Source organism: Cherax quadricarinatus, chromosome 48, assembly GCF_038502225.1.
Source record: "Cherax quadricarinatus isolate ZL_2023a chromosome 48, ASM3850222v1, whole genome shotgun sequence".
Classification (NCBI taxonomy): Eukaryota; Metazoa; Arthropoda; class Malacostraca; order Decapoda; family Parastacidae; genus Cherax; species Cherax quadricarinatus.
Window position 1 is genome coordinate 15,670,036 of NC_091339.1, and position 11,404 is coordinate 15,681,439.

At 36.5% G+C, this 11,404-nt stretch overlaps 1 protein-coding gene across 3 annotated transcripts in view; it reads right to left on the reverse strand.

Annotated features, from left to right (window-relative positions):
* Window positions 1-1,341: 1,341 nt before the first annotated feature.
* The window catches only part of LOC128696128 (F-box/LRR-repeat protein 2), a 78,569-nt gene continuing 68,506 nt past the window's right edge, over window positions 1,342-11,404 (reverse strand). For all 3 annotated transcript variants that reach the window (XM_053787217.2, XM_053787216.2, XM_053787220.2), the window contains one exon: window positions 1,342-10,220. In XM_053787217.2, the coding sequence (XP_053643192.1) occupies window positions 9,945-10,220 (276 nt within the window). In that variant the 3' untranslated portion in view covers window positions 1,342-9,944. The remainder of the gene's footprint in view (window positions 10,221-11,404) is intronic.

Below are 11,404 nucleotides of genomic sequence, written 5' to 3' on the forward strand. Positions count from 1 at the left end.
TGTGGCCAATGCGAAGGCGGGAGAGAGTGGTCTCCCAACCTCGGCACTGATGACAAGAAGACGGCCAGTAACCTATGCTCGGTTTAATAGAATGAAGTTTGTTACCGAGCAGAGTTGACCAACGTTGTTGCCAACGGGTGCGAAGGTGGGTAGCTATTGCAGCAAAATAGTCCAGAAATGGAACACCTCGATAGGAAATTGGTAGGTCATGCACTGCTGACCGCGCAGCAGTGTCTGCCTGTTCATTGCCCTGTACGTCGACATGACCAGGGACCCAACAAAAAACAATATCTTTATGTTTGGTAGAGATACGGCGTAGCCAAAGTTGGATACGGAGAACTAGGGGATGAGATGTATCAAATTTTCGTATAGCCTGTAGAGCACTAAGGGAGTCTGAGACTACTACAAATGATGACACAGGCATAGATGCGATACGAATAAGTGCTGCAAGAATGGCATACAGTTCAGCAGTAAAAATGCTAGCTGAAGATAGTAAATGCACCCGCACGACGTTGTCCGGAAACACTGCTGCGAATCCGATGCCGTCTGAAGACTTAGAGCCATCTGTGTACACAGCGGTGGCATGAGAATGGGAGTGGAAGTGATCAAGAAAAAGAGAGCGGGAAGCCACCGTAGGCAGTTGAGCTTTCGAGCAAGGGAGTGAGAAAGAACAGACCTGAACAGCTGGAACTTCCCAGGGGGGTAGGGAAAAGTGAGATGCTACATGAACATATAAAGGTGGTAACTGAAGGGAAGACAAGAGTGAATGTAGGCGAAGAGAAAAGGGACGGAGCAAACAGGGGCGGCGAACGAATAAAGAATGTCTACTAATATCGGTGACAGCACAGTTCAATGAAAGGGCAACTATCCGCCAAAAGGAATGCTTGGTTTGGGTTTTTAGGCAAGCACCCTGAGAGGAGGGTGGTAACACTCCCAAAGAGAAGGTTCCCTATCTCTAGGTACAAATGACTCTCATCACCACGTTTGGGTGACCCAGCATCTGAGAGGGAGGAGGTAAGTTAAACACAGAACCATAACACAAAATACCATTAATCAAAACCATGGTATTTTGTTTAGCCAGACTTCTATTATTATTATAAAAAAGAAGCGCTAAACCACGAGGGCACCAGACTCTAGCACACACATTATGCAGACCGTTACTAACCTGGGAATAGTCCCAGGAACCTTGACACATGACCTTAGATTTCTCACACTTCAATGACTTGGGTACTCGCCAATTAAAGCTTGTTCTATAGCTTATGTCTTTGGCTTAATATAAATGAACTTGTTCCATGGATTACCATTAAACAAAATCTTAATAGTAATATAAATAGAACCACATTACAGAAATAACTGAGTTTTATTTTTCTGACCATGATCACAAATATTGATTGCCATTTGTGAACCAGAGGTTATTGCCCCCACAAGGACGGAGCCTTGATGCTGGTGAGGGCCTCTTGCTTTAAGAAATTGTACCTGTATTTTCCTTCCTTGGCACAAACCTGATTTCTTCATACTCCCCAGCCACTGTATGACCTCTACAGGCCTAGTGCCTCCCCATGAAAATACATTCATGAGGAAGTGCTAAATTCATAGGGGTCATACAACACCTGGGAAATGAGAGGGAATCAGGTTAGATCTGAGGAAGGAAAGTGTAGAACCAATTCTCTGAACCAAGAGCTCTTCAACAGCATCAAGACTACCCTGGAAGGAACCTAACATATATATACGCCTGTTAAATCAACAGCATCTGTATTGTTTTTTCTTGCAATAAGTCATACCTGCCTCTTGAAGTATAAATACCCTACTTAAAATTTTTGTTTAATTTTAAATATTAAATTTATTTAATATATAATCATTCAACCTTAAATAATGCTCTACACACTAATTCATATCTCAGTCTGTAAATGAAATGCACAGCACCCACAAGGATATATACATCATTATATCGGTAATTGTATGTAATGAACACATTGATGCTAATAACCCACATGGAGACAGACAGAGAAAATAATGTTGATCTGTATATTTCGACCACTAATTGGAAGCACGTATGGTTCATTCTCTCAACCATATGGGACAGTTCTGACACATTCTTTAAGAAACTTAACTAAATTGTTCCTTCTATACATTTCAAGGTTGAATGGGAAACAAACTATCACTCCTTGATAGACTTCTTAATTACCAGAAACAATGATCACATTGAATTTTCAGTTTTACAGGAAAACTACTCACGCTGCCAACTATGCCCACTTCTATAGTTACCATTCACTATAAATGAAAAAACGAAAACAAAAAAAGTACCATCTCAAGCATATTTTTACATGTACTGAGAATGTGCAGCCCATCGAAATTGGACCAAGAAAAAAATCCTCAGAGCAAAAATCTCAAAACCCTGAGTGGTTCATCAAAGTGAAAAAGTAAATACAAACTATTATACAATCTTATTTCCCAAAGACTCTACTCCAGTGCAGGAGGGTCCCGCTTCACAGCACTTTGCTTTATAGCATTTCGCTAGTACAGTGGTTTTCAATTATACCCATTCTTCATTTATTCAGGCTAACTACAATGAATATATTCACCACTCACTATATGCTAAGTACAAAAACATTTTAAGGTAAATAATGTGTGTACTGTAAATGCATTTTTGAGGCCTAGCTCTATTGCTCACTTAATATATGACAGTGTAAACATGTTATCAGGCTTTTATATGCATTTGAAAGTGAAAAGGCTATGTTTCGCTTTACAGTGGTAGCCCGGAACCTAACCTGTATAAGAGGGGCCCTCCTGTAAATCACAACTCAACGAAAGGAACCTTGAACTGTCCTAACAAATGACTAATATAATCACTTTCTAACCTAACCAATTGGGGTATTACTTTTCTTAGTAACACAACTAGTACACAAGATAACAAAAATTTATGATGCAAAGAGTCCATTCAAGTATGTTATCAATGAGGATCACTGAATACGAGGGAGATTTGTCATGGCAAGAGTTCAACAATCTTTCAATATTAACCACAATATTCACTGGGAAGCTGCTGCTATCACACAAATCACACTGCAACTACAAAAAAAAAATTGTAGAATTGGCTCTCGCAGACACTATACCAAATTAAAATTTTTCACAGGGACACTGAAAACCAGATGTTTCAAAATTTGCCCTCAAGAGGTTCATACCAGAATCAAATATAATTCAAAATGCCAGTATTGAATTTAGAATAACAAAGTATAGTGAGGCCATTTACTAAAGTCAGAATTTGGTTCCAGTCACCTGCTTGTTGACCTGATGCTCCACACTTGCTCTCTTCCTGACCTGATGCTCGACACTCGCATGCTTCCTGACCTGATGCTCCACACTTGCCCTCTTCCTGACCTAATTCTCCATACTCACCTTCCTCGCCTGATGCTCTACACTCGCCTGCTTCCTGACCTGATGCTCCACACTTGCCTTCTTCCTGACCAATGTTCCACAATTGCCCGTTTCCTGGCCTGATGCTCCACACTCGCCTTCTTCCTGACCTGACTCCTTACACTCGCCTGCTTCCCGACTTCATGCATAGCATCAGGTCAGGAAGCACACTTGCCCACTTCCTTCCCCAACTCTCTACACTATCCTGCTGTCTGACCTGATGATCCAGACTTGACACTCTACACTTACTTGCACACCTGCGGGGCACACCCTCCCTATATAAACATGTTTCCACGTCACGTTTTTTGTATCCGCTGAAGCAAACTCTGGTTGGAGGTCCAAACATACAGACCAACTGTATTTTCCATGTTTATCTCCATGTGGATTATTACTGAGCATGCTATATACTGTACATGTATATATGTGTGTATGTGAGGTATACTCAGTCTTAATGACTCTTGTATAGTTGATAGGCCATAAACCCCATAAAGCAACCAGTATTTACAAGTCATCATCTTCCTTTACTGGGAGACAGAGTAATTAGATCAGAAAAGAAATTGTTCAAGACCCATGTCGAGATTTTCCATGACAGGTAAACTAACAACATTAAGGGTGAATGAATGTACATTACAGCAAAATAAATAAGCTATGATTAAGACAAATTTCTTTCTGTACTTAAGAATATAAAGGAAATAATTTAGATATAAGATTTCACCCTAACTATTTCTCAATATATACATACTATATTTCACAACAATATGAATTTAGGTGCTTAGTATAAATTACATGGCTGTGTATATAAATAATTTTTTTTAGTTGCTATATGTATATACAGTACTGAAGTACAGTACTGTATATACAGTACTGAAGTACAGTACTGTATATACAATATGTACATACAGCACTTCAGTCAATTTTATACAAGTGTACAGTATTTGTAGGTTTCACATAAATAGTGGAATCAACATATATGCATCATGACTCTAATAACACGTTCTTACATCAGTAATAATAAGTTCAAGTAACATTAATGGACACTTCAATATGAGAAACTAAATGTCAGTTATAACAGCTGCAACACTCTTTTTTACCAGGGTATAAGGACAAATCCTGCTACATAAAAACCTTAAATTATTAACCTTATCAAAAATTTCATCTTTTACTGTGACTTTGTAAACCACCTTTACTAATATCAGACAAGCTCAAATTTTAATTCATTAATCAATTATTACAACAGAAAGCAAGAAACTCAAAGGGGTCATGCAGCCCCAAATGGCAGGGAAGAGGCACATGTTAAAGGGAAAGTCAAAGCTGGAGGGACCAATCAGCTTTGTCCACTGACAGTGGCACTATTTGAGAGAAATTAAGTTTAGTCCTAATTACCTGGATACCATTTACCATGCACATTTGGTGACTTGTCAGATATTTGTCATTACAGTACACTTACATGTCAAAAGACGATTATCCTATACTATAGTAAATTGTGACTTACAACCCCATGTAACAGTGTGCTGGTCTATTAATGAAAGATTTCTTTACACATAACATCTATAACACATGTGGCTTTAAACTGTTTGAAAATAATTTATATGGTATAAGGCACAAGCAAGGAATTCAGACTCATTACTAACATATTTCTTTTGAGGTTTATACATAATACTGTACACTAAAATCTTATACTTTGCCTTAACAGCTTACAGTGGCAACAATTAATGATTACTTATCTGTGCACTCTACATACTATCACAACTTTTGTATACAAACACACAAAGGTGGAATAACTAACCCACAAACTGGTGATGAAACTTACATGTTTTGATCTATTCATCCTTCAAGAGTGGATAGACCAAGGAATCATAACTAACTTTCCCTTTCTAGGATCATCTTGATGGGGCAAACAAGAATATGTTATTTGAAGACTGAGAGTGGAAAATTACAGAAGCATTTTTTCAACCTCAATGCGGTCAGGAAGTGGAAGCAAACACCGAACACAGTTTTAAGAATAAACGTGCCAGAGCCAACGAAACAGTAAACTTGTGAAGTCAATCATATGTGGAGACAAAAAGCTGAAAATTGACCCCCAGAACCATAAACCAGTGAGTGAAGACACACATCCAAAATATTTACAAGACATCCACAAAGTATGTACATAAACTTTTATATTTAAAATTACATTAGCAACATCTTTTTTGTACTGTATGTTCAAATGCATTATGAACGTTAATAATAGAATTTCATATTTTTATATTTTGGTATCCTTTAGCATTATTAATAATTATGTTTGTAATTAATATTTTTGATAACACTATGCAAACTAAATTGTTAATGAACTGTACAACCTAAAATATGTATTGAATTTAAAAAAGTATTTAATACATTTTTACCTTTTTTAATGATATTATCAATGAAGTGTCAAGACAATGCACATATTTCATAAAAGTATTTACTAGCTCAGTACTTGCTGATAAAACTACATGTAAAAAGAAGATTAAACTGCTATTATCATAAATAACCATATAATATATTGCTTGTCAATAAAGATTCTCAAAAGCTGCTCACATTTTTTTTAACCATTATAAATTTAGTATGAAAAAATAATGTGAATAAATATCCTTTAACTAATATGTGGCTGCAGTGCCATATGACCCATAATGGTTTAGCACTAAATTAATTATACTACAGTTTTTTTTTTTATCAAGTTGGCCATATTTTTATAATTATTATTAAGTGACTGGCTCATCTAAGCCAACTCTCAAACACATTTCAACACTGTCCAAATATATTGCTTATTCCTGATAAAAGAAATCTTGAACATTGTTGTATGTTCTGGCACATGCAAGTTCACTTGGTTATGTATCATGATTAAAAGATACATAAACCAAGTACTGTAAGTTTACAGTAATAAACAATCACAATATCCTTAAATATATGTGACACAAAAGCAAACAGCTATTACTTATTCAAACAGCTGCAGTGAAATTCACTTACAAATTTTTTAAAAATTAACGTTTTGTTTTCACAGAAATATATATTCAACAAAAAAATATATACTCCATGGGGAAGTGGAGAAGACTCCTTCCTCTAAAAGCTAAGTGTGTTGTATGAGGTGACTAAAATGCTGGGAGCAAGGGGCTAATAACCCCTTCTCCTGTATAAATTACTAAATGTAAAAAGAAGAAAAACTTTATGAAAGCATTTCTTCTTTATCGGGTAATATTTAGTGAAGGGATTCAGGGAAACCGGTTATTTTCATATAGTCGGACTTGAGTCCTGGAAATGGGAAGTACAATGCCTGCACTTTAAAGGAGGGGTTTGGGATATTGGCAGTTTGGAGGGATATGTTGTGTATCTCTATACGTATATGCTTCTAAACTGTTGTATTCTGAGCACCTCTGCAAAAGCAGTGATAATGTGTGTGTGTGGTGAAAGTGTTGAATGATGATGAAAGTATTTTCTTTATGGGGATTTTCTTTCTTTTTTTTTGGGTCACCCTGCCTCGGTGGGAGACGGCCGACTTGTTGAAAAAAAAAAAAAAAAAATATATATATGTATATATATATATATATACATATTTTTTTTTTCAACAAGTTGGCTGTCTATACATAAACAGACAGACACAGACAGACAGACACACACACACACAAAATTTACATAGTATGGTGAATAGGGTAGATAGAGGTGTCAACCTCAAAAAATTCCAAATTGACTCAGAAGGGGAGAAAGTTTTGAAAATGAGCCGAATCTATTATTCCTATAAAATTCTATGGAAATATCATCTGCTTAATCTTAATACCAAGAATCCACTCTCATTTTTTTTTATAAAAGAACATTAAGTAAAGGAACAGCTTGTCTAAAATGCTCGACTAATTTAATTTGCTAATGTTTTATAGATATGCAGAGAGTAATCAGCATCATTGATTACTAGTTATTTAATATATGGAAGAAAGACATTACATGCAGAGCAAACCTTTCACTGGCTCGGCACATAATAGCAATAATTGTCGGTAAGTCTTGCTTCAAATGTTATTTAACATGGGTACTATTCCTGACTTTTTAAAGTGGAAGTTTTATTTATTACTATTTTACAAAATTAAAAATTCAAGTATTTACACAGTTTTAGAATGGAGAACTATTATCATTATAGAAAATTCTCAAACAAAGCCACAATGCATAGAGTGATTTTGTGTAAACAAATGAAAATCTGCCTCCAAACCTACCAAATTTGGAGGTCTCAGAAACATAACCCTAGTTTTCCCATACATTTTTCACTTCACATATGTACCACTAATTTCTGTAAGGTGCTAATTTTCAGGAATGTATCCTGCATGTTATAAGAGTTTACTGTATAATTATGCGAAAGTGCTAGGTCCCTGGGCATCACACAGCGCCAGGGGAATAAAAAGTAATCATGTTTGATTACAGGAAAGTGTAAAGCAAATTCCTTGGAACAAGAACCCTTCATGAACATCAAGGCACTGCCTTGAAGGGATCTTTAGCAGTGTGTTTCAATTTGTGTAATGATAATGATTTTAATATAGGAACTATAAAAACTTGTTTTATAAATGGGACAAAATCTTCTAACCAGAATGAATATGAATGGAAAAATGTTGCAAGGCTTAGTTTATATTTCACAGTTCCTTCAAGGTGTTTTGATGATGGTGAAGGACTCTTGAGCCAAGAAATTAGAGCTACCCTTCTATGCCTCATCTCAAACCTTGTTGCTTTCCCCCCTTCCCCACCTGTCTCATTCCTGATGTGAAGTGAGTTTTAGGTTTGTATCGCTGACTGCGCCTGACTGAAATTGCCCCATTCTCTTATATACCTGCAGTCAATTCTGAGGATCATTTGTCCTGGGGCATGGTTAAAGCTCAGGCCAATCCTATATTTTTTTTTTGACTGACATTGGTTTTGACCTGAAACAAATTTACTGTAATGTGGAATGCACCGCCTGGGCTTTTCTCCACTCTAGTGCCTCACAGAATTTTTTTTTAGGTGATTTTTAATTTTTGCTCTGCTATTAGTTTTGGAATATGCATTGAGGAATTTGCCTTTAGGGACTTGCCTCGATCTCCTATCCCTCTATATAATTATGGTTAATTTGATGGTTTTCACATGGCACAAATTTTGAATATGTACAGTATTGTTAAATGCAATTCATGGCTTTGCACTGCTCTCCTACTCGGACATTTCTGACAGTATTGTAGGATTTGACTAGTAATGAATTTTAGATTATGTACAAATGATGCACTTTTGTAATGACAACTGCTTTATATTATTAGACTAAATAGAATATTTTTATAATATTACTGCTGTTTTATAAAACTACTGGTTTCTGTTAAACCAATGCCTTTATATTTGATCACAGATTTTTTACAAGACTATTGTCAGTGTACGACCACAGTTTTTGTGAACAATCACTATTTTTTTTTTTAAGACCACTGATGTTTTTTCTGATGATTACCTTTCTCTTTTATACAATGATGTATGACATCTCACCTGTTTAATACATTTTCATTCACTAAGTCAAATGATCAGTGGTATCATATAGCCAGCCCAAGCCAAGGAGTTCCTTCAGAAAACTGAGCTGAATAAGCCATCTCCAAAGTATTCTTTCAGTGATATGGCTGATGGCTTGATAAAAAGTCATGTCCAACATGGAGACAAGAATTAATCATGAATGTACACTTATCTCAGATCATCTGCATGAAACTATAATTCAAATACAACCTCATATTACTCACTATTTTCAGAAAACATGTGTTACCTCTTCAGACTGCAAACCTTGCTAAGTTAAGCCAACCAGCAGCCTTAAACCTCACAATATCTATACCTACAGATGATGATGCTGATAACCCTTCTATCACCTCAAGCAAGGATGTTCTATGGCTGAAAAGTCAATATTAACTGTATCATTCCCTCTTAACTCGCTCATCCTTCTCTCCCTTCTGTTTAAAATTTCCCTTCTCCAAATTTCTCATCCTCTTCCTTCACTGTCTTGTTCCTTCCTCAGTTCTCAGTGGTCAAGTAAGTGCAAGTGTAGAATTAATGTGCCAAAAATGGAAACTTCTCATTCATTTGAAGCATGAGGGTTGCATGATGTAGTGTCACTGAAACATGGGTCACATGATGTACAGTGTCACTAAAGCATGGGGATCACATATTGTACAGTGTCGTTGGCACAGTGTTGTACTGTTACTTTCAGTGTCACTGTCTCCTTTCTTCTCCACCTACCTTCTCTCTTTACTACTGTACCCTCAAGTTGGACATTACTATCACCACCAGCACATAACATGCAATGTGCCACATTCACTTGTTATTGTGGTTTTACTACACAGTGTACCTATTTTTCTTATTGTCCTCATTTAAGGTTATTACTTTCACATATTTTACATCCATATATGACTAAGAATAAACATGTGTGAAAAGCAAAGGCTCTACTGTTTACCTGTTACTCAGTACATAAAGATATTGAATCTAGAAATACCTGTTGAGGTTTTCGTAACTAAATTACAATTACACCTGAATTTCATTTTCTATATGCGTGATACTTTCTTTTTAAGTTTAGAAAACAGGGGAGGTGGGGAGGGAATCTTCACAGTTGCTTTGGGAGGAAATTTCTCCGTCTCACTTCCATTGGTGGTTTTCTCCGTCACACCACGGTGGTGGAGATTAAGGAGCCTGGGTATTTTCATTTGAACATATCTCACCTGCTCGAGGCTCATCTTCTCACAACCACTGACATCCAGGTACTGTAGTGTGTGACAGTTGCTGAGACTGTCCAGAGCATCATCTGTCAGCTTCACACACATCTGACAAAAAAAATAAATTAATAACTACTGACTACACTGCTTCATTATAAAGGCCATATAGTGCCTGGGAATTGGGAGGCCATCAAGTTTATTCTGAGGAAAGAAAGGGTAGCTCAAATTTCTTGAATCAAGAGCCCCTACTACAATGTTATTAAAGTTTGACATTTCTGATTATCTGTTGTGTATGAGATAAAGTTAATTTTAATATATTAATTTTTATAAAACTGTTTTACATCCCAGAAAAAAAAGTAAGTCACATTATACACAGTGCAGCTATTATCATAATGAGTGAGAATAAATGAGCAACAAGCCATGGGATAGGGTAACTACAGCTGTTAGAGCTGTAGGAATCAGCTGGGAAGATTTAGATAAACAATGGTGTAATCATGTAATCACACCACCATCTATTAACCCGTAAACGGTTCAAGCAGATCTACGTTTACATGTGTAGTGCTACAAAAGTAGATCTACGTTTTTTTTACACATTTTCAAATGTAAAAAACAAAAAGAAGATCTACTTTTTTTACATACTTTCAAATGTTGAAAAAATGTATATATACATTTGGACCGTTTACGGGTTAACTGAAACAATGTCATAGACATTATGAGAAGTTGAGGAAGAAGGTACCAGGGAGGTGCCTAAATGAAAGTTGTCTAACTGAATGGAAGAGAAAACTGCAAAGCTGGAAAATAACTCAAAGCTTCACTATTTCAAACTGTAACCGTCTTCAAATATCTTGACATTTTATATAAGGTCAGAGTAAACTAAAATGCACTTAACTTAAGAACTTGTAGTAATAAGTCAAAAAGCAATAAACATCATGGGTTATCAAAGAAACAGTGATAGTATCTCACCATCAAAAAATATCATCATGATGTGACAACCGTTACAAAGCCACTGTGGCCCGTGGCCTGGTAGGCAAAGCTCTCACTTCACACACGATGTTTTGTTGGTGGGATGAATTGTGGGGGACCTGCCTAGTGTGGGCCAACAGGCTTGCTGCAGTGTTCCTCCTTTCTTATGTTCTTATGAGTGAGAGGGGTTGGATTTGAGTGGGACTTGCACATCAGAGCTTATTTCTTGGGTAGCATTGAAAATTGGGTTGGGCAAATGTTTTGCTAGTGGGATGAATTGTAAAGGACCTGCCTAGTATGGGCCAACAGGCCTCCTGCAGTGTTCCTCC